Here is a 25279-nt window from a genome sequence, read left to right as displayed (position 1 = left end):
GATCAGTGTGCCTTATGGCCAGAGTAGGGCCCATCTCATGTTCTCTGCCCCCTTTGTCCACTCCTAGATGATGACAAGCTATCTCTGCAGTGGGCAGCCAGTGGGGACTCAAAAAGTTCTCATTACCAAGGAGGGGTCCAGTTGAGTCCTCCCGAGATGGCAAGAATGTAAACTGGGACATCACTAAAATGATTTTCAGTGGCACAGGTTGAAATCAAAAGGGACTTATTGGTTAATGCCTCTAAATTAAAAATCCAATGAATCACCCAACCTGATGCCCTGAGCAAGGTTCTTAACAAAAGGGCTACTTTCTTTCTTTTCTTTTTTAATTGAAGTATAGTTGATTTACAGTGTTGTGTTAGTTTCAGGTGTACAGCACAGAAGTTATTCATAATATATATCTCAGTTATACATAATACATATCTTTTTTCAGATTCTTTTCCCTTATAGGTTATCACAAAATGTTGAGCATAGTTCCCTGCGCCATACAGTAGGTCCTTGTTGCTTATCTGTTTTATGTATACTAGCGTGTATATGTTACTCCCGAACTCCTATTTTATCCCTCCCCCACCTTTCCCCTTTGGTAACCATAAGTTTGTTTTCTATGTCTGTGGGTCTATTTCTGCTTTGTATATATGTGGATTTGTAGCATTTTTTTTTAGATTCCACATATAAGTGATATCATATGGCATTTGTCTTTCTCTGTCTGACTTATTTCACTTAGTATGATAATCTTTAGGTCAATCCATGTTACTGCAAATGGCATTATTTCATTATTTTCTATAGCTGATTAATATTCCATTGTGTATATATACCACATCTTGTTTATCCATTCATCTCTCCTTGGACACTTAGGTGGCTTCCATATCTTGGCTATTGTAAATAGTGCTGCTCTGATTATTGGGGTGCACCCATGGCATACACATTCTACAATAGGTCCCACTCAGGATTCAGATGTCTTGTGGACCCTTGGGTCAGGAAGAATAAATACGGACCTCTTTATACCTATGGGAAATGAAAACAGAAAACTTAGGCCACAAGTCTTCCAAAGAAGCAAGAGTTCATATTGATCTTCTGCAAAGTTCCAATGTGTCAAATAATAAAATTCTGGGGCTCAAAGGCTTTGGTCACATTTCAGAATGTTGCTGTGTGTCAAACATATAGAATCACATGGAGACCCAGGGATGGGGCCCTCTTATGTCTCTCTGAGATGTTGCATATGCTGTTTCTGTGGCCTGGGTTGGTCTCTACAACTTTTTCTCTGTCTCACTTTGTTTGCTGGGGAAACAACTTTCATCTCCACTGTCACTGTCTCTAGGGTTTTCTGATCACCTACCTAGGCATTCTGTCATCTGTGCTCCTATTGAAACTTGGTTCTCCTCTCTGAAGGCTCTCTTTCATATCACATTACACATTTTTGTGTGTGTGTGTCTCTCTCTTCAGTATCGAGCAACCTCCTGGTGCTCAGTGAGCATCTGTTGAATGAGTGAACACTAACCTCTCAAAGGCATAGTCAGCGATCATGCATCTTTGCATCCACAGCAAAATGTCTGGTCCACAGCAGGTTCACAGCACGTATTTAGAAAGAGCTAAAGATCAGAGAAAAGAAAAGGAAGAATGGAAGAAGAAAGCAAGGAAAGAAGGAAGGAAAGACCAGTCAGGAAGAGGGTATAAGGCATGTTAAAAGTTGTAAAAAATAGGTGACATTCCATTAGGAATCCAGAAAATGAAAACTGTAATAACTGGGAAAAGAGAGGATGAATCATAGAGGAAACAGAATTTGAGGTGAATATTAAACCATGAAAGGGAATTTGATGGAGGAGGAGAAGGAAAATTGGGTCGAGAATGTTCATTGCAGCACCATTCACAACAGGCAAGACATGGAAACAACCTAAATGTCCACCGACAGATGAATGGATAAAGAAAATGTGGTCTATATATACAGTGGAATATTACTCAGCCATAAAAAGAATGAAATAATGCCCTTTGTGGCAACATAGATGGACCTAGAGATGATCATACTAAGTGAAGTAAGTCAGACAAAGACAAATATCCTAAGATATCACTTATATGTGGAATCTAAAATACGATACAAATGAACTTATTTACCAAGCAGAAATAGACTCACAGACATAGAAAACAAACTCATTGTTACCAAAGGGGAAACATGAGGGGAGGAGGGATAAATCAGGAGCTTGGGATTAACATAGAAACACTACTATATATAAGATAGATAACCAACAAGGGCCTACTGTATACCACAGGGAACTCTACTCAACATTCTGTGATAACCCATATGAGAAAAGAATCTGAAAAAAAGTAGATATACGCATATGTATAACTGAATCACTTTGCCATACACCTGAAACTTACATGACATTGTAAATCAACTCTACTCCAATAAAATTTTTAAAAAGAAAGTACCAGGGGTTTATGAAGTGAGGCAGACATATTTTGGTTACAGACACCTTAGTTGAACACTGTTTTGTTTTGTTTTTTTCCTCTGTGAGAGGAGACCGTCGTGGCTCTGTGAGATGTTGCTGCAACTCTCTCTCTCTGATCCTCTTCCAGGAAGTGGTGGTTGGTCCCCAGCAGATTCCAATGCTCAGCAGTGGCTCCAGATGGACCTGGGCAACAGAGTGGAGATTACAGCAGTGGCCACGCAGGGAAGATACGGAAGCTCTGACTGGGTGACGAGCTACAGCCTGATGTTCAGTGACACAGGACGCAACTGGAAACAGTACAAGCAAGAAGACAGCATCTGGGTAGGACAAATTTTCTCATCAGTTGAATAAAACTGAGATGCCCTCATGGTAGCCAGTGAACGTTTCTGTCATTTTCCTCTATCCAGATTGCCGGTAGCTTGATAACTGTTGTGTACCCATTCAGAAATAATTAGACCATATCTAGGTCCTATCTGCAGCATGACGCCAGTTCCTAGGGAAATGAGGATGTCTGTTGCAAAGAGTTTAGTGTTCTCCTCCTTTCTGGTAACTTGGGGATTTCACTGACAGGGCCTTAGTTCTTTCAGGGATAAAAAGAGAACTACAACATGGAAGTCTGATCGTTGACAAGAATGTATTGGTTGACTGAGGATGTGTTTATTAAATATTTACCTATTTTTTTAACATCTTTATTGGAGTATAACTGCTTTACAATGGCATGTTAATTTCTGCTTTATAACAAAGTGAATCAGCTATGCATTACATATATCCCCATATCTCCTCTCTCTTGCGTCTCCCTCCCACCCTCCCTATCCCACCCCTCTAGGTGGTCACAAAGCACCGAGCTGATCCTCCTGTGCTATGTGGCTGCTTCCCACTAGCTATCTCTTTTTCATTTGGTACATACCTAACTGAGCTAATTGCATTATGACAAGGTATGTAAAGTGCCTGGTACATAATAAGTAAATATTTAGTAGTGTATATATGTAAATATTTACTTATTATGTACCAGTCACTTTACATACCTTGTCATGATACAATTAGCTCAGTTCTGTACCTCGACCAAAGTTGCCCAGTTGGTGCATCTTGGTCCGGTAATCCACAGCCTGGTCTGACTTTAAAGTCATTGTGTTCAACTGCCTATTCAAAATACAAAACAAGTATAAAATTTAGAATGATTCTGCCTTTATAAACAATCTGAAGCTTATAAGTAAAAGACAGTTTGGTCCAGGTTATGAAAAAAAAAACAAAACTGTGCCTTCCACAACCCTGGACCCAAGTTCTTGACCCCAAAAGGTGAGTGAAAGGCTGTCCCCAAATTACGAGGTGAGGAATTGGAGGTCGAGGCAGGGCCAAAAGGCATCCAGAGGAGACCTCATAGACTTATGCATCAAATAAAATAATGTGTTGGTTCAGGTCACTTTTGTTTTTGGGAAAAAACCTCACCAGATATTTACTTTTTTCTAAATGTGCATAGGAGGTGAAGATTTAGTGGTTGCTAGCATTAGCTTTCCTTCTCATAATGTCCTTAATTGTTTTCCCCCTTAAATCAATCCCAGTTACACTTTCAAATTGCTGCTGTTTATACATACATTTTTCTGTGTTGGTCTCACTCTGCTGGGAAAACAAATTATATTTTATATTCATTGTTATTTGTTAATTGCTTACCCATCACTATTCGTAATTGAAAGTAATAGTAAACTGAAGATTAATTATGGCGGATTGAAACTGAAGAATATTATAATAGTCATCTTTATTTGGAGTGGCTTGTAATATTAAGTGGTAATATTTATGGAGAGCATGGGTTTTCTTCATTTTACAAATAGTCTTTTGGGGACTATTCTGTTTTTTCCTCAATTTTGAAGCCCCCATAAATTTTATAGGGTATTTTTTTAGTTTGTGTTTAGTTTGAAAAGAGAAATAAGCACACCTTCCATTTTGAGGCACAATTTTAAGATTTTATGCTGACTTAAGAGGGATAAATAGATGCGGTGTTATTTATTTGCTTTGGCATTTTCAATCAGAACTGGTTGTTTTTCAGATTGAAGTTTTGAGTTCTTTTGTCTAAACTTTTAGAAAACCCAGTGTTTCATTTTCTTCAGAATCAAATGACCTGCTTTTGACCTGTCCTGTGGATCAGGATGTATTTCAAGAATGGACAATTTCTCTGGGCTTGTGAACAGTGGGCATAAGGCCTATTTCACTTTCTTGCCCCTGTTGGTTTGCCTGTGCTTCCACAAAACCCCAAGCCCCGGGGCTTCCCTGGTGGCGCAGATGGTTGAGAGTCCGCCTGCCGATGCAGCAGACACAGGTTCGTGCCCCGGTTCGGGAAGATCCCACATGCCGCGGAGTGGCTGGGCCCATAAGCCATGGCCACTGGGCCTGCGCGTCCGGAGCCTGTGCTCCGCAACGAGAGAGGCCACAACAGTGAGAGGCCCGCGTACCACAAAAAAAACAAAAACAAACAAACAAACAAAAAAAACCCCAAGCCCCTTGAAGGCAGGGGCCTGTTTTATAAGTCCTGGTAGGCTCCACGCCTATTATGACTGGACATGTAGCCTGAACTACGTTTTGGATGGCTATTACAAGAACTGCAGAATTGTTAGTGCTTACAGAATTGGAGGGGAGGACACTATTCTCGTGCCTGTCCCTTTCCTCATCTCAGAATAGCCTTGGCCTTTGGGAGGAGGCAAAAGATGCTGGGTGGGCAGAGGAGAAAAGGCAGGCAACCGTTGTGCACAGGAAAGTGGCGAGTTCCAGCTAAGGCCTCCCCAGAGACACTTCCAATGCCTGCAGGGCCCTTGGGAGGGGAGGCAGCTTCAGGACCAACCTGTCAGATGTAAACCCCAGGAGGAGGAAAGATTTGGGGAGGGGTCTTCGCCCCTCCAGTGACATGGGCCAGGGACATGATGGTAAGTCATGCACACTAACAAGGCTCAAATTTTGAAAAACAATGCGTGTCCCCTCGTATTACTATCGAGGGAACTAACGGCTACCGAAGACCAACTGCACATGGCATTTGTACACAACTGCCATTCCGCATACTTAAAAAGGTGTTATAAATTCTGGAGATTCAGGGTTCAGAGACCAACCCAAGCTCACATTACCAGACACTGGTGATGCCAGAATACAAACCAAGACTGATTCCTAACTATACTTGATTGCAGAAACTGTACTTTCTATTTCTTCTTTACTACACTTGAATTTGTTTTCTAATTTTCACAGAACTGATATACCTTTCTCACCTTAGACTTTGCCAGGCCCACTCCAGAGGGAAAATGTTAAACCCTGTTGTGTATTTCACGTGCTGCTAAAATTTAAAAATGAGAAAGCACTAATACTATCTAACTATATCTCTATATGTTATAAATAGTGCTCAAACTCTCTGAAACTGTATAGGCCTTATAGAATATCCATCAAACAGACTCAGAGTATTTTACCAAACATTTCATGAACATGTATAAAATCTGACTTGTGCCTAATTTGCATTGTTATTTCCACCAGATTGTGTTATTGAATGAAAAGGTTACCTTGAGAGTTTTTCTTTTTCTTTTAAATATAAAATGATAAATCAGACTATAGTTTCACCAAAGTTAATCCTGATAAATAAGATAAAAGCAATAGCCAAACAAGAGGGTTTTATAAAACTCTCTAAATGGTTCAACTTTTCAGAAAAAAGTCAGTACCCCAAAACATCAATACCAAGTATTGACTTAATTAAGGATTGTGTATCACAGAAATAGAAAAATCTCTTGAATGAGACTTTCACAAGGTCTTTTGAAGATCTTCAATTTTCAGATGATATGGAGTTTGTAATGTCTTTTAAAGTTGATTTACCAAGCAGTACAACTATAGCATACCCCTTGGATAGGATATCAATTTGCTAGTACTCAAGAGGTTTCTTTTATTTTGCAAACTTTACTTCAGAAAAAGAATCCCAGAAATATACCTGTCCAATATATAGTAGCAGATATTCATGCTCTAAAAATCCAATTTGCAGAGTTTCTGAACTGGCTCTGAATGCAATGTTCATAAATGAGGCCACCAAGCAGCCATGTAGCAATGCATTATGATTTATGAATAAGCCAGAGTTCTCACTTCACTAAATAATCAGGTGTGAAGGTGTCTCGGGGACAAACTTAGCAAGACTTTTAGAATCTTAGCACATCCAAAATCTGTTTCTGGTTGGCTTGTAGACATGCCAAAATAACACAAATATTAAGATTCGAACTCTGAGCAGCAACTTCAGCCAACGTTCAGTAAAGTGGATCAATGGATTTGGTACATAGGAACCTCTAACTCTTTAAATCCACAGAGGCCCAGAGTCCTGTTACCAGTCATTTTGAAAGATATTCCAGGAGAAACACTTACCATCCCTATTATATCCACAGATTACCTTTTCACTCCGGTGTCTCTTGTATGTCAGTGTTCAAACCCTTCATGAATCCACCTATGTTTCCTGCATACAACATGTACATGTTCCAAACATACATCCTTCTCTATGGGCATTGCTACTTTCCTTTATATTCTGTTACTTATCACTCTGAAATTTCAAAGACAGCCTCCAATGTGTGTGTTTTAATATGAGACCCATTTTTATTTTTATTTTTAAATTTGTCTTATTGAAGTATAGTTGATTTACAATGTGTGTTAATTTCTGCTGTACAACAAAGTGATTAAGTTATACATGTGTATGCATTCTTTTAATGTTCTTTTCCATGATGGCTTATCACAGGATATTGAATATAGTTCCCTGTGCTCTACATTAGGACCTTGTTGGTTATCAGGAGCCCTATTTTTAAATCACCTTATCCACGTTGTTCCTGATTGATCTTGGACAAGTTAATCAGGATCCTTTTCCTCTTCCCATGACCCTGAAGTATATTATCTGAATATACTGCATTTTGTTAATATCCAGTTTACAGTTTTCTCTTCTAAAATCATGTTGCCACTTCCCAAATATGTCAGCCATCTGGTCTTGTTTGATAGAATCCTTTGGCCTGGATGCTACGATGGTCTCTGGTTTTCTGTAGCTTTCTGGATCCTGTCCATTATGAATGGGCTTGCATATGCTACTTAACACCTTTCTGACATAAAGGTCAGTTGAAACAATGGATTATACATTTAGGTCATCAGTTTCTCAATTTCACCCTTGAGTGCCTTCTAAATGCTCTGGGAGAGGCTCTCTGATCTTCATGATTTATACACATTTATTCTGCCAATTTGGCCTAAAATATCCGGAGTATTGATCACTGTCTGACATCGTATTTTAAGCCTACCAATTTCAGAAACCAATTTAAGAGTGAGAATCTCATTACCATCAACATATATCTTTTCAACTCTCATGAGACCCCAGACACCATGCTGTGTATTGGACATAATAAGGGGCTTGAAGATGTGGTTAATCCCTCCCATGAATTCACAGAACCATTAAGGACATGCTGCAACACAGCCTATGTGTAAAAGTAGCACCAATGGCAGTTCAGATACACGAAGCTGTCAAGGTGTGCTTGGGGGTATACGGGTGGAAGCTGCTTTGATGAATGGCAAAAGCAGGGACCATGTTTAAGTTCCTTTGGCTTCCTGGAAACTACAAAATGTGGTCTGCCTAATAAAAATTCCATAAGGGTAGGAAGGCAGAAAGAGGAAATGGTGGGGAAGGAAGAGTGTTCAAAGCAGGAGTGTTACCTAACTGAACTTGGGTCCTTGCCCAATGCACAGCAAAGCCCATCTACTGACGCTGGGTTGTGATGGAGGAAAGTACAGTGTTTATTGCAGGCGCCAAGCAAGGAAAACAGGCAGCTCGTGCTCAGAAGACCTGAAGTCCCCAATGACTTTCAGGGAAGTGTTTTTAAGGACAGTGTGAGAAATATGTGATCAGCTCATGCACAGTTCTCCAGCTGGTTGATGGTGAGGAAATAAGGTGACGTTCCAGGGTTCTCAATCATCAACCTTCTGGTTCCAAACTGTCTGGGGTCTACACACTAGTAGTCAGCATGCATTTAACTTTTTCCACCTGATGGGAGTTTTAGTATCTGCAAAATAACTCAAGGATATGGCTCAGGATGCTATGGCCCTTGAGGAGGAACTAAAGGCCCTTGACTTTGTTTTATGGCTAAACTATTATTATTTTATCTGGCTTGACTGCTTTCCTTTGTTTCTGCATATTCTCACTTCTCTGATTAAATTTGCTCTTTGGAACTCAGGCAAGGCCTAGGTGGCTAAGGCTTTCCTACAAACAAGAGGGGGGATATGGGGGTCTGTCCCCAGGAAGGCCCCACAAGGTCCTGCTTGGTTTTAGGAGAAATGCTATAAGCAAAATATTAAAGGAAGATGTATAAATATCGAAGACACACAAGTTAATAAATTTAGATACAAGATTTCCCCAATCAGTTATACAAGGTAAACCTGGAGAATGAAGCTCGCTAGAGATTGTAAACTACTAGTATCACCATATCTTCTTTGGCTACAGACCAAAGCAAGTAAGTCATTGTGTGTTCATCATTTTATTATAATATTTTTTTTTGTTAAATCACAAAGACTACATATAAGAAAATACTATTAAATACGTTTTTCATAATTTTGTTAATAGTTTTTTCCTCTACTCTCTCTCTCGCACAGATATACACCTAAGCTTTTAATATAGCTATTCATTTCCTAGTTGGACATTGCTAAAAACTCTTTTCAGAGCTTGGCATGATCAGAATATTGTCCCTGATTTAATGGAGACCATCAATGCAAGAGTGAGTCATCACCATGCACCAAGTCAAGGTGAAGGGAAATGCAGAGGATTTTGATTAGGGTCAGATGCCAGTTTTACCATTGGTTACTCATATGGCCTTGAAAATGCTACTGAACCTCCTTGGAGTGATCATTGTTTCCATCCATGGCAATATATATTTAGAACCTTCCAAACCCTTTGCATCCATTTCTTTACACTTCCCTGCTCAGAACCCTTGGTTTATGGGCTGCCTTGTGGGAATACACAGCAATAAACCCTGAGCTTCACTATGGATCCAGTTTAGACCAGACAAGTAAAAGTCTTCCAATCTTAATACATATTTCCCTTGAATCATCCTCCTGGTTCTGTGCTAAGCACTTTTGTTGACCTTTGATTCTCTTATCACTGGATAAAACTCGCAGAAAAGGGGACAGAGAACAACTGGCCAATCAGCATTGTGGAAGCAACAGCTGGTATTTACCCCAGAATCAGCAGGCTCCCTCCAGCCCTCTGGCTCCACACGTAGCCCTTGAAAGTTCCTCACAGATGCCCATCTGTTTTCCCTTCTTAATGTTAGAATTTGCTGAATTGTTTCAGAGAACATCCCAACATGGGGCCTAGCCTATTTAAGGAGTAAATACCTTTCACACATTTACATATGTAGCATTTAAACACATCACATGGACAGAAGTCCACATGTAGTCTTCAGGATTAATATTCATATGGACACTTTCTAGGGGAGAGCAGATGTTTGCAGTCTCCTACAAACTGGTTGCATTTGTAATGGGAAAGGATCCAGCAGCTGATATCAAAGCAAGGAGGTTGATCTGCTTAAAATTCATTCTTCTAAACCACTGCTATTAAATTAATCTTATTGTTAAAGTACTTAGTGGTTCACAGGAAACTTGACTCATAATTGTGTTTCCAATATGTATAAACCAGTTAGGTTTTAGAACTACCCTCCTTAGATCAGAAGAAATTGGAGTTAATATCTCAGCTTTAACATGTGGCAAAGCATTACATTTTCTTATGTAAGTATATTGAATTATGTTAGCTCGGTATAATGACTACAAAAAAGAAATCTTAGCTACCCGTTATTCATTTAGTCTTCAACTACCATGACTTTTTTTTTCCTTTTTCTTTTTACATAGATCCTCTCAGGTTTTAAGTCTGGTAGCTAGATATTCTGTGACCTTTATAAATAACTAAAACTCTAGAAGGCTCAGTTTCCTCCTCTGTTAAGTTGGTATAATGAATGTACTTAGCGCATGTGATCTGTAAAGGAGAGATTCTCAAAAATGAATGTGTGTCAGAAAGCCCCAAGGGACTTATTAAGACACAGATTGCTGGGCCGCACCTGCAGAGCTTCTGATCCAGTAGGTCTGGGGTGGGGCCGAAAATTTGCATTTATAACAATAACTTAGGTGATCCTGGTGCTACCGGTAAAAGGACCTCACTTTGAGAACCACTGTGTAAACTATAAATGGATGAATGCCTGTAAGCTCTACAATATATAGATGTATAACTGAATCACTTTGCTCTACACCTGAAACTAACACAACATTGTAAATCAACTATACTTCAATGAAAAATTATTCAACTAAAAAAAGTCAAATGGGAGATTCAGATCATTCATAAATAAATAAATAAATAAATAAAGGATATAATTACTATCCCTATTAGAGGTAGGTGCATGTGATACACCTGGTGAAGATACTCAGAGGACCCTATCTCTCAGTTTTCTTTCTTTTGAGTTTTGCATCCAAAATGGAAAGCAAGCTTAATAAGTCAGGTTTTCTTTTTTTTTTCTTTTCTTTTTTTTTTTTTTTTTTGTGGTATGCAGGCCTCTCACTGTTGTGGCCTCTCCCGTTGCAGAGCACAGGCTCCGAATGCGCAGGGCCATGGCTCACGGGCCTAGCTGCTCCGTGGCATGTGGGATCTTCCCGGATCGGGGCACGAACCCGTGACACCCCTGCATTGGCAGGTGGATCTCAACCACTGTGCCACCAGGGAAGCCCTTCTTTTTTTATATATATAAACTGAATACACAGTGGGGAAAGTAAAATCTCCTTTTGGTTACAGGCAAAGATAGTTACCCACCCAGGCTCATTAAAGACAACTAGCTAGGAGTCCTGTTAGTAGACAGAAGAGCTGGAAGAAGAGCCTAGGGGAGTTACTGATGCCTAAAGCAAAGGGTTCTAGTCCGAAGTCTGAAGCCCCAAGAGTCTACTTGGCTCTAGCCAGATGGAAAGAGTCTAGGCTGGCGGGGACCTCAAGGAGGCTAAGAGTCTCTCAAGTGTTTTTAAAAAGTCCAAAGGAAAGTAGGCTTCATTAAGTTTATTATTTTAATGATAGTGGTTGATATTAAGGAGAAAAGCATAACGTGGTAAACACAAGTTTCTATTCCTGTTAAGTATGGTTGCCAGTTTTTTTGGCCTCAATGTTAACAAAAGGAGAGAGCTCAAGGAGTTGGTCTCGTGTTTCGAATCTGGCCAGTTGCCATTGCTCATTTGGGGACGGTGTCCTCCCCACTGCCTTGTGACCAGCAGCACCACTGCTGCTGTGGTGGCTCTCTGAATTGCAGAGCTGAATGACAGTACTAAACTTATCTAGATGCTAGGTTTGACAATAATTCTCTAATTTAAGGACTCCAGAATTATTTGGAAATGAAATAAAAAGTCCATGAAGAAAAGGAACAGTGCTTTTCTGTTTTGTTTGTTTTTAAGTATTTGAAGGAGAGAAAAGGAGTCTGAAAAATTGGGCTGAAATTATTTTGACCTGAATATCATAGGTGCTTTGTTGTGTGGGAAGGTTGTGTGGGAACAACAAAAATTCTGTACCAGAGAATCATGGACCCCTAGCATCCTGTCTTATCTGCTTGTAATTTAGGACATCAAACATCTGCTAGGCACATTCTGCATGCAATAAATTAAGAAGACTTCAAGAGTAGAATGTAGAAATCCTTAGAGGTGAGATAAATACATGGAAAGGTACACAGTGAAAAGGTATGTGGGCATACAGATGAGAGCATGAAGTTTCTGACTTGTCAGTATAATAAGTGCTATGAATTTTTTTTCCCATTAGCTCTTTTGATCTGGCAATAGTTCATCCACCATTTTGTCCTATCAGTCCCCGTTTGTGACACACTGAAATAACTGAGGGCCAGAATCCCATTAATGGACTGTGAAACCAAGTAGAAGGAACTGATAAGGACCAAGGAGATAAGCCTGAACAAGTCAGTGCCATATTCTAAACAACTCATCTGCCTGTGTGTGGTAACATCTGTGGATAAGAAGGACACTGAGTGTAGGTGAGAGAAAGGAGAGCCCTGAGTAGGGTAGGAATCCATGACACACATCCACTCTTTTATTTTATTATTTTATTGTATTTCATTTTATTTTATTTATGTATTTATTTTTATTGAAATATCGTTGATTTACAATGTGTTAATTTCAGGTATACAGCAAAGTGACTCAGGTATATACTGTATATACATATATATATATATATAAAAATATATTTATTTATTTATTTATATTTATATTATTTTTCAGATTCTTCTCCCTTATAGGTTATTACAAAATATTGAATATAGTTCTTGTGCTGTACAGTAGTTCCTTGTTGATTATCTGTTTTATATATAGTAGTGTGTATCTGTTAATTCCAAACTCCTTTGGTAACCATAGTTTGTTTTCTAAGTCTGTGGGTCTATTTTTGAGTGTGGATGCCTTTCTGCCGAAAAATTCTATGCCTGGGTCTCTCTTCTAGCCTCCCCTACCTGGTGCGTAAGTCTGTAGGTATTGTGTTTCAGACATCGTGTTCACATGAGTGCTGTAAGTGCGTGAGAATTTAAGAAAGGATGTGGATGTACCAAGGCATAGCTTGGGAGGGGCACCCTAAGCCACCTGAATAAACAGAATATTTGGGGAAGATCCTGTGCTTTCCATCCGTGCTCTGTCTGGAGGTCCATCCCTGGATCCCCATTCCATCAAGTCGGCTGTAGGTGATAAGAGCTACAGAAAGAGAGCAAGGAACACACATTTTAAATCAACTATACTTCAATAAAATACATTTTAAAAAAATGAGGCAAGGAAACTTCAGGGAAGAAACAGCTACGGGACCTAAGAGGGAACAGGAGTAAGGGCTCAAGAAGATCTGCACGGTGTTTAAGGCACCTGATTCAGAATCGACCCTGTCGTGTGTGACTTACAGAACAATTTAAGAGAGGTATCAAATAGAATAAACACAGGATTTGTAATTAAGGAATCTATACCCCCATCCAGTCCCTTTGTCTAATTGATGTGTGCATCTTCAGGACCACTTAACCTCTCTGAGCCTCTAAGGATGTATCTTATTCAAAGGCATGAATCTTGTCCAGGCACATAGTAAGTCTTCAATAAATACTGGCTGTGAATAAATAAATACGATATCATTTTCAAAACATACTCACTGAATATGTATTGTGACAAGTCACAAAATTGAGTTTTGGAAAAAATACATATAATACCCTTTACTTTCCCAGAAAATAACAGAAATGCCATCTGTTTGGCTAAAACACAGGACTTGTGTAGGAGATAAGGCAGGACAGGTATGTTGGCTGATGCATCTTCTGGGCTTATTCAGGTAAATTCCTTTATCCCTATTGTTCTAGTGTAGTTTTTGTGTGTGTGTGTGTGATACACGGGCCTCTCACTGTTGTGGCCTCTCCCGTTGCGGAGCACAGGCTCCAGACGTGCAGGCCCAGCGGCCATGGTTCAGGGGCCCAGCCACTCCATGGCATGTGGGATCTTCCAGGACCGGGGCACAAACCCATGTCCCCTGCATCGGCAGGTGGACTCTCAACCACTGCGCCACCAGGGAAGCCCTCTAGTGTAGTTTTTGAGTCCCTTTTCACTCTCAAAAATGGTTTGGTTTGGATGATAATTTTATGGTCAGTGTACTTCTAGGGACCCTTAATTCAGAGGAAGCAAATTGTAATAAACTCAGGAGTAAAGAAGACTAAGAGCATGTAGTACCTTTTGAATGTGTTGGACAAGAGAACAGGTAATGATATTAATTGATGTTGGATGATCCTTATCCAAATGTTAATTCAGGAGATGGCCAGCAATGATACTTTACGAATTTAAAGTTTAAGTATGATGACTGGGCTACCAATGGATAAAACATTTTTTTTGTAATCCTCCAATTATTTTACAAGTTCAAGGAATCTATATAATCTTAGTGTGAGCAATAAGACAGTAAGTACTGAAACCCTACTTTCTAAGAAGTTCCTGGAGGAAGCATGTGAAGACAAACAAGGAGGGAGCTTACTTGCCTCAATGAATTTTTGCTAAAGACAGAATGAGTTTATCTGGGGAAAGAAACCCAACAGAAAGTAGATCAGCAAATAAGAGAAGAATGTACTTGGTTTAGCAGCATCAAAGTATCCAAGTCACTCTTCTATTCAGTGGAAGTATAGGTAGGGGCACATGATTATTAAACTGTCTTTTTTGGGCCACTTTTTACTTGCACACAGACTTGTAGAGGGTTAAATAGTGTCCCCCCTGGGACCTCAGAATGTGGACTTTTTTTGGAAATAAGGTCTTTGTGAGTGTAGGTAGTTAAGGATCTTGAGGTGAAATCATCCTGGAATTAGGGAGAGCTCTAAATCCAGTGACTGGCATTCTTATAAACACAGGAGAGGACACCAAGAAACACAAGAAAGATCAGATAAAGATGGAGGCAGAGAATGGAGGGATGCTGCCACAAGTCAAGACACCGAGGATGGCCAAGAGCTACCAGAAGCTAGGAAGAGGCAAGGAAGGACTCTTCACTAGAGCTTTCAGAGAGAGAGCATGGCCCTCCTGACACTTTGATTTTGGACTTGTAGCCTCCAGAACTATCAAAGAATAATTTTGGTTTAAGCCACTTCATTTTGGTAATTTGAGTAGCAGCCCCCATCTCATGTACAAGTTTGTGGATTCTGCTATGATCTCACATATGCATCTCCGAGTTCTTCCTCTACAGAGGAAGTGTAGACACTGTGCATAGCAGCTCCTATATAACAACCTCTCTTATTCCTCCACAGCTCCTAGCACAAATGCTACAACTTGTTCAACACAGCCATGACTTGCTGTGCCTTGTAATGCTTTTCCATCTTTAAGCCTTTATTCATCCATCACCTGGAATTCTCCTTCAATCCGCACCGTGTCCCCTCAACACATACATTTCCACTTCTGCAGGTTTTCTCTCATCTTTTAAGATCCAGTTGAAATATTATCTCAGGCCCACAATGACACGTCTCCTGAATCAGTCACTTCAAGTAGAAGTGATCACTTGCATATCTGTCCTCCCTTTCCACTTTGTTGCATCACCTCTTAGGACTTAGAGCAATTCTTCTATTTTGTTGTAATCCCTCTAAGTGTTGCTCCATTTGAGTTAGTCTTGTCCAAGAAACCGAACAGGGTGATTTTGGTAGATGGAGCCCAGTCTGATAGGTAACTCCATCTCTCTACTTTGACTTGCACAAAGTTTGGGGTTAGTAAATGCAAACTCTTACATATAAAATGAATAATCAACAAGTTCCTACTGTACAGCACAGGGAACTATATTCAATATCCTGAGATAAACCATAATGGAAAATAATATAAAAAAGAATGTATATTTGTGTAGAACTGTCACTTTGCTGTACAGTAGAAATTAACACAACATTGTAAATCAACTATACTTCAATATAAATAAATAAATAAATAATCCCCCCCACCAAATAGTAATATGTTGACTATTTGCCTTGGTTGCCTCATTCCACAGTGATAAAACTGAAATATTCTCTAAAATTACTCTTCCATCATTAGAAATTTGACTTTAAAGCCATGCAATTGATGCATTTGCTAGGGATTATCTTTTGCCCATAGCTCATTAAAGCTGTCCTTCCATAGCACACATATTACTAGGAACAGCTATATGGAAGCTCCCAAGTGAAAAAGTGACCCATGCAAATGGCTTGGCATGAGAAAAATACCCACAGCAATGCAGTCACATGATGACTCTCAGGTGTGGGCAATGAGTGAGCTAACTTGGAGGAAGCAGCCAGAGTTGTCAGGGGGAAGAAGAGGGTGTGATGCCTCATTAATTTGTTCTTAGCAAACAATTTTCAAAGATTTGCCACAGAATGATGCTCCGAGAATATGCTCTTTGTACATGACCAAAGATGATATGACAGGCATTTCAAAACAGTAATTGTTGGATTAATGACACTGCTGAGGAAAGAGGATTCATTATACCTAATTTGGAAGATTGTGAAAAAGTTGTCTACATGGGTTACAAGGTGGCAATTGGGCAAAACGGCTGGGCAAATGCAAGATGACATTATGACACCTCTTCGGATGTCTTAGCTATACGGAACCTTCTCTCACCCTTCATTATTTGAAAAATATGGAACAAGGCTACATGTTTAAGGGCCCAAGTTCTAATTGAGTCTAGCTGTGTGCTGCTCTCTAGGAAGAATCTGGCCCTCTGGTTGCTACACAATATTCCAGGAAAATAGGACGTTGTGACTGTGCCATCACAGTGCTCCACTTAAAGGGATTCCACTAAAAAGGAAAATAACATGTTAGCACAGAGAACTTTATGGCAATTTCCTTGTACGACTCACATATCGGGACTTCCCTGATGGCGCAGGGGTTAAGAATCTGCCTGCCAATGCAGGGGGCATGTGTTCGATCCCTGGTCTGGGAAGATCCCACGTGCCACAGAGCAATAAGCCCATGCACCAGAACTACTGAGCCTGCGTGCTAGAGCCCGCGAGCCAAACTACTGAGCCCACGTGCCACAACTACTGAAGCCCACGCACCTAGAGCCCATGCTCCACAACAAGAGAAGCCGCCACAGTGAGAAGCCCACACACCACAACCAAGAGTAGCCCCCGCTTGCCCCAACTAGAGAAAGACTGCGCACAGCAACAAAGACTCAACTCAGCCAAAAATAAATAAGCAAATAAATTTATAAGACTCACATATCCTTCTGTGATAATGCAAATATTCATCCATGGTCATTTGAAATTAAATAATGTGGAATAATTTTATTTATATATTTATTGTTTAAATTTTATTGAAGTATAGTTGATTTACAATGTTGTGTTAATTTCTGAAGCACAGCAAGCTGATTTAGTTATACACATACATGTTCTTTTTCATATTCTTTTCCATTATGGTTTATCACAAGATATTGAACATAGTTCCCTGTGCTATGCAGTAGGACCTTGTTGTTTATCCATTCTCTATATAATAGTTTGCATCTGCAAATCCCAAACTCCCAATTCATCCCTCCCCCACTTCCCTCCCCCTTGGCAACCACAAGTCTGTTGTCTATGTCTGTCTGTTTCTGTTTTGTAGATATGTTCATTTATGCCATATTTTAGATTCCACATATAAGTGATATCATATGATATTTGTCTTCCTCTGTCTGACCTACTTCACTTAGTCTGATAATCCCTAGGCCCATCCATGTTGCTGCAAATGGCATTATTTCATTTTTTATGACTAAGTAATATTCCACTATATAAATATACCACATCTTCTTTATCCATTCATCTCTTGATGGACATTTAGGTTGCTTTCATGGCTTAGCTATTGTGCATACTGCTATTATGAACATGTATCTTTTTGAATTAGAGTTTTCTCCAGATATATGCCCAGGAGTGGGATTGCTGGATCGTATGGTGACTCTACTTTTAGTTTTTTGAGGAACCTCCATACTGTTCTCCATAGTGGCTGCACCAATTTACATTCCCACCAACAGTGTAGGAGGGTTCTCTTTTCTAATGTGGAATAATTTTAAATGCATATATCAGTAACCAGTAATACTTCCAACTAGTATAGCTTAATATGTTCCATAATAGAAAATCCTTTGGAGCTTCCCTTGTGGTGCATTGGTTAAGAATCCACCTGCCAATGCAGGGGACACGGGTTTAAGCCCTGGTCCCGGAAGATCCCACATGCCACAGAGCAACTAAGCCCGTGCACCACAACTACTGAGCCTGCACTCTAGAGCCCGCATGCCACAACTACCGAAGCCCATGCGCTACAACTAGAGAAAGCCTGCACACCTAGAGCCCGTGCTCTGCAACAAGAGAAGACCTTACAAAGAGAAGCCTGCGCACTGCAACAAAGAGTAGCCCCCACTCACCACAACTAGAGAAATCCCACATGCAGCAATGAAGACCCAATGCAGCCAAAAATAAATAAATAAAATAAATTAAAAAAAAATAAAATACTTTGGATGAGACAGATACATTCTTAGAGTTTAAAAAGAAAGGTTCATTCATCCATGAATAATCAGGGGGCTATATACCAAAATTAAAATACCATGCAATGTAAAATAGGATCCCTTGCCTGACTCCAGGTAAATATAACATATATCACACATGCACACACACATAAATGCACAGAAATTGAGTACAATTTTCAATTCTTAAGTAATTTTGACAAGTTATTATATTGACTAAAGAATTATTCTTTTTCTTTTTTTATATGGTTGATTTTTAATGTTGTGTGAGTTTCAGGTGTACAGCACAGTGATTCAGTTATACATACATATCTATCTATCCTTTTTCGGATTCTTTTCCATTATAGGTTATGACAGAATACTGAGTATAGTTCCCTGTGCTATAAGTAGGTCCTTGTTGTTTATCTATTTTATATATAGTCATGTGTATATGTTAATCCCAAACTTCTAATTTATCCCTCCTCCCCTTTCCCCTTTGGTAACCCTAAATTTGTTTTCTATGTCTGTGAGTCTATCTCAATTTTGTAAATATATTCATTTGTAACATTTTTTTTGATTCCACGTATAAGCCATATCATATGATGTTTGTCTTTCTCTGTCTGACTTACTTGACTTAGTATGATAATCTCTAGGTTCATCCATGTTGCTGCCAATGGCATTATTCAGAATTATTCCCTTTAATAATGTCATTTTTAAATATCTTAAGAGACAGAGTTCTATCTTTTTATTTACTTTTTTCCCTATAGGAATACATCCCTAATTTCATTTTTGTTTTATGTAATTTATATTAAAGTGTAATTTTACAATAACATTAGAGAGGGTTAGGGGTTCATTATAAATTCCTTTATGGCAATTTAAAAAATGAAATAGTCATTCTGAAGAGTGATGTCCATTGATTCTAAGATACATGAGCACCATATTTATCAGACAATTCAATGAATCTAGTAACTGCAGAGGGAATGAACTTCTCCTGTTGAAACTCATTTAAATATAGACATCTCTAAAATACAGATGTCCTCCCAGAAGAATGAATCACCTCCATATTTTTCTACAACTGCCTTTTGAAGATAACATATCACACTTTATTCTAGTTTTTTTTTTTTTTTAATCTGTCTCTCTCCCCCAAAGAGTGAGTTTTGAAAGGAGGCAGGAGCTGCAACTTGTCTAAGTGTATGTCAGTAATGGTTGATGACAATGAGAATAACAATAATAATCCGTAGCAGCAGCAGCAGCAATAGTCATCCCCCATCCTCTACCCCTGCCCCATTCACAGAATTTGCCTCTTTACTTCCTGAGCTCCCGTTCCCAGATCAGAGGCAATGGGAACTCTCCTCCTCAGGAGATGTTTTACCTGCCTGCTACAGTGTTTGCCTTCCAACCAGGCCACTCTGTACTTGAGAGCTGCAGGGTGGATGCTATTTCTGTAGTGACATTTCTTTCCTTCTTGGCAGTCAAAAGCAGAGGCTGTTCAAGTACCAATCCTCATAATCTTGAATAAGAGAAAAAATGCTATATGTGTCATTGGAGGGATGAAGGCTTTTCTAAGTGAAAGGGTCAGGGAAGCTCGGGAACATTGGACGAGTACAGCTCTCAGTTTCATTGTGATTACCGTAGCTGCTTATTAGTTATTTATAGTCCACCCATTCTAAGCAGGATTGAGATGGCTTGTGAAAAGGTAGATACTAGGAAAGTATGAAATAAATCAGTACATCAGTCTTGGAAAGGAGAAAATAGTTGTACAAAATAAAATCAATCCAGTGTAAGGCTAATACAACAAATTAGCTTGAGCACATGGCACGTTTCCCTATGACGAGTATCGTCTTTGATAACATTGCTATTGCATGTGAAATACCAACGTTTCTCTGAAAAATTAGAGAAATTAAAATATAAATATTAGCAATGTATTCCCTGATTCCCTTTTACTTCTAGCAAACCAGCTAGATATTTTGCTAGTCAGTGAAATGACAGTAAGTGTTTTTTGATGGAGGATGGCATAGGAGTTTCCCAAATTTTTCTCGGCAGCTGCAACAAATAGAGAGATTTCATTCATCAGCAAGTGGCCTGAAATGCCCATCCAGGAAGTGGCAGGAGTTGGAGGGGACAGGTGGACAGGAGTATGTCATGAGAGATAGTGCCCTCATTCAAGAAAGCTCACTTGGATAGAAGCCCTTGTTTTTAAAATATGCAGAACATGAACTTTGTGTACTTATCTCCTTTACCACTGGTGGATTTTTGCTCGAGGGTCCCTATGGTAAAATCCAAAGACCACCCCTCCCCACCCTCTGTCAAAAATTAATTGGCTTCATGACCGACCTGTCTTGGTGATCCTAGCCAGTTTTTCCAAGGTCATGTATGATTTGGAGGCTCATTGCTCTCTAGTGACACTCTTTTGTATGTGAAAATTACCACCGATGTCCTACTGAAGGGGATGTAGTGATGCCAGAAGGAGCACGGGGTATTTAGGCACAAAGCCCTGCCTTGGAATCTCTGCTCCATCAACAACTTTCCTGTGCCCTTGGAGCAGTTACTGTACTTCTTCCCTACCCAATTTGTTTTCTATGAAATGCAAATAATGTTGTCTCTCATATCAGATTATTGGGGGATTAAAGATAAAGAATATAAGGTGTCTGTTGCACAGTAGATGATCAACAGAGAGTGGACATTATTAGCCCATTTTGTCTTATTCTAACTCATTTTGCCATATGCAAAAAAGACTATTTTCAAGCCCTAGAGGTCAGAGTAAAGGAAACCAGCCTGTCCTTGGGACTATCCAGGTATTCAAACCACGGGCACTGATCAGAGACTTCTGAGTTAACAAAAGGAGTTCATTTTAACCATGTAAATGTTTGAACCAATTCTTGTAAGTAACTGCTAAAAAAGCAACATGGAAAAATACTCCAGTTGACTGCCTTTGAGTAAACCCAGTGATGCCCAAATCTATACACACACACACACACACACACACACACACAAGTCACCATGGCCAGTGATCAATATCAGATTTCCATTCCAAGACACCAATACTAGAACTATTGATCCTTCCCGAGGCAACATGTATGTAGGTAGCCAGAGGGTCAGTCCCATCAAAATTCCTTGCGGAAACTCTAGGATCAGATAGATGAGAGGTGTAGTATCAATTAAGGCCAAAAGGCCATAAGTAAGACTGAATTTGGGGTATCAGCTGGAGGCTTAGGCTCATGGAGGGTAGAATGGAATGAAACCAGATCTGGTCCAAGGTAGAGTCCTGAATGATCACTCCAACTAGCTCCACTGGCTTTATGAACTTAAAGGTCAGGGGCAGATCAGACAAGGGTCAAGCCAAAGGTTGCCCTAGATATTCTTGTTATACTATTTGCAAATTTTGCATCCTGTAATCTCTTTATAATACTATTGTGTATGTGTGTGTGTGCTTGTGAGTGTGTGTGTTGGTAGATGTGCCTGTATGTTTGAGTCTATGTCTGTGTGTCTGAATGTGTATTTGGGGTACAGCCATTCCTTTTCATGAGGGACTTTACTTTGTGATGCAGGTCACTTGGAGTGTTAGTAACACAGACCCCATAAGAGATACAGAGCCATGGTTCTCACCCACACTGGTGCTGCTGGAGGACCCAGGGGGCCTTCTTGGTCAAGGCACTTCAGTGGGCAACATGTAAATTCACTGTTTGGGAAATGTAGGTTTTCAGACAAGAACTAGGATAAACATTTCCAGCCTCTGTCACAGGTGTGAGTTGCACAGCTGTCCTGTCCTCATTCAGGCACTGAGGGGCCATGAATAAAGCTCCTACTGTGCACACTTTGTCAACTGGAATCCCCTGCATGAGAACTGTGTCACTCCAGAGCTGCTCATTCATGCTTATCTGCCTCATCCCAATTTCACTTTCTGCATCCAGGAAGGTCCAAATGGATGGCGGGGCACCTCTGCACATTCTGACTGTGCTAAAAACCCTCACTGTCTATGCCAATGGAGTCATAATTCCCCCTTATTTTATAGAGTACAAATTGGCACCCACTTGTGTCCTAATCCATCACTGCCCTTCATAGCAGCTGCTCTTAGAACCCAAGAAATTCAACCTGAAAAGTAGAATTTGTGCCTGTGCTTCCAAGAAGCATCCAGAGATGAAAAAATGAGGGTCCCGAGGACAGTATGACTGAGAGAGATGATAGCAAATTAGGGAAGAGAGAAGACCCTCTGGCAAGGATTTTAGAAGCAGCGGATGAAACTAATTCATGGGTTAGGGATTCTGACATGAAATTGGAACTGGTGAAGTAGGTGTGTACAGTCTGGCTTATCTAGGTGACAGAGGGCTGATTTGGGAGCCTGGGACCTGTCTTCTGCTCCAGCAGCTCTGGATGGACTACACAAAAGTAATGGGCCTTCACATTTCCATTTGGAGCCTGAGAATAGTGAAAAGAATGGAGTCAGTAAGCCAGGATTTGGGTCAGTACAAAGTCAAATATCCAAGCGGAGAATCCAAGAGCCACAAGGAGACTAATAACCACAAAGTTTCAAATGTGTCCCATGTTGTCAACCTTCTCTCTGCCCCCATCCAGGGTTTAGCCTCGGGGTCCCACACACAGGCCCCAATCCTTATTAGCTGTGCAAATTGGAGCAAGTTGCTTAATCTCTCCAAACTTTGGTTTCCTCATCTATAAAAAGAAGTGAAGAATCTTTCCAAATTATGGTTTTCTCTGGGTATATGCCTAAGAGTGGGATTGCTGGGTCATATGGTAGTGTTATTTTTATTTTTTAAGGAACTTCCATAATACCTGTACCAACTTCCATTCCCACCAATAATGTAGGAGGGTATGCACCCCAATATTCATTGCAGCACTATTTACAATAACTAGGACATGGAAACAACCTAAATGTATTGATGCATCAACAGATGAATGGGTAAAGAAGATGTGGTACATATATACAAAGGAATATTACTCAGCCATAAAAAATAGCAAAATAATGCCATTTGCAGCAACATGGAAGGACCTTGAGATTGTCATACTGAGTGAACTAAGTCAGACAAATATCATATGATATCACTTATATGTGGAATCTAAAATACAATACAAGTGAACGTATTTACAAAACAGAAATAGACCCACAGATATAGAAAACAAATTTATGGTTACGAGGGGGTAAGGGGAAGGGAGGGATAAATTGGGAAATTGGGATTGACATATACACACTACTATATATAAAAGAGATAACTAATAAGGACTTACTGTATAGCATACAGAACTCTACTCAATACTCTGTAATGGCCTATGTGGAAAACAATCTATAAAAGAGTAGATACATGTGTGTGTATAACTGATTCACTTTGCTGTACACCTGAAACTAACACAGCATTGTAAATCAACTCTACTCCGATAACAATTTAAAAAAACAGAAGTGAAGAAAATTACCAACCCCATAAGATTGGTGTAATTATTAAGTCTTATATCTGAGCCTTGTATATAGTCAGGGCTCAATCAACGACACTTATCTATAGAGTTGGAGGAAAGTTTGAGGCATCTTACACTATGAGAGCCCAGCATCACCATGTCTGCTAATGAGTTAGAACTGTATGGTCTATGTGATTAAAAATGACCATTTAAAAAAACTGGGTCGACATGTTATTAAACCAGATGAAACCAACCACTTGGCATTTATGGATACACAACAATTTTTTTGTTTTTGTTTTTAAAGACTTCAGAAACTGATTTGGCTCCATTTGGCTCTGGAAGAGAGTTAAATTTCACCTTCAAAAAAAAAAAAAAAAAAGAAAGAAAGAAAACCAGTCGAGCAGCCCTCCGAATGATTTATATAGAGTTCTTTGATGCATAAAATCTCATTTTCTTCAGTGCATTTGTCAAAAGATTTTTCTGATGTGTGTCTTGTGTAGGACTTGGTTGGTGTAATCCCCTCAGCCTCCCATGTAGGGGGTGTATTTTTGCTGGAAGTTTTGCTTGGCAGGTCTTAGGATGCACATATTTGATGGATGTGTTGGTGTTCTTCCTTTAACTCCTGCACTATGAACTCTATATCATGTTTTACTTCTCTGCATATTAATGCCCCAGTCTTCACGTGCAGATGAAGTGAAACCATAAAACTCAGTCCCATCAGCCAATTAGGATTCATCTGACAAGTGACACTTCGTCTTTTGCGTGTTAACCCAGGAAGGGGAAAAGACAGCATCTTGTTTGCCTTTCCAAAAATACACCCCCATAGAAGAGAAATTGCATATGCTTTTTGCTGGCTTAAGCATAATGTGGATTTATTATATGGGGAAGATAGATGAGAGAGTTTTTTTTAAAAAAACATGCTGCGAAGGCTTTAAAATTATTTACTGTCCTCCTTATCATTAGGAAACAGACATTATCTGGTCTATATCTCCCGATTTTTATGGTGAAACTCTATTTTAAGATTCATAATTTTTAAACATCGCCTGATCCTGCACAAAAAATGCACACTGCATGGAGCAGAGGGATGTCTGATGGACATCCAATTGCCTTCTCAAAAGCATATTTGAAAAGTGGAGAAAATGTTTCCTAACAGGATGTGAAAATTGGGTCCTAAAAAAGTGGATACTGCTTAGAAGAATATTTGGAAAGGAATGGCTGTTGAATTTATGTAGTGTGAACATTTAAAGTAAAAATTCAGATCTTCACCTTTAGGGTCATGGTGATTAATTTCCATTCCAAATGTAACTTTTCTTATCGCCAAGAAATTCAGTAAATATTCCCCTGTGACCAACAACCCCGTGAGCTGTTGGCAGAATTAATAAAGCTGTCAAGATTTCTTTGGAATATTGCATGTCTCCTTGTATGTCATTTAATTGTGAAGTGTAAATATGCATATGGCACATCGGGA

General features: G+C 39.6%; 1 protein-coding gene across 2 annotated transcripts in view; it reads left to right on the top strand.

Annotated features, from left to right (window-relative positions):
- Positions 1 to 25279, top strand: part of CNTNAP5 (contactin associated protein family member 5) — a gene marked incomplete at both ends in the record, with an annotated part of 875910 nt that overhangs the window by 235073 nt on the left and 615558 nt on the right. For both annotated transcript variants that reach the window (XM_079710301.1, XM_079710300.1), the window contains one exon: positions 2572 to 2765. In XM_079710301.1, the coding sequence (XP_079566427.1) occupies positions 2572 to 2765 (194 nt within the window). The remainder of the gene's footprint in view (positions 1 to 2571; positions 2766 to 25279) is intronic.

Source organism: Hyperoodon ampullatus, assembly GCF_949752795.1.
Source record: "Hyperoodon ampullatus genome assembly, chromosome: 8".
In the NCBI taxonomy this organism is placed as follows: domain Eukaryota; kingdom Metazoa; phylum Chordata; class Mammalia; order Artiodactyla; family Ziphiidae; genus Hyperoodon; species Hyperoodon ampullatus.
This window is presented reverse-complemented; position numbering and strand designations above follow the sequence as displayed.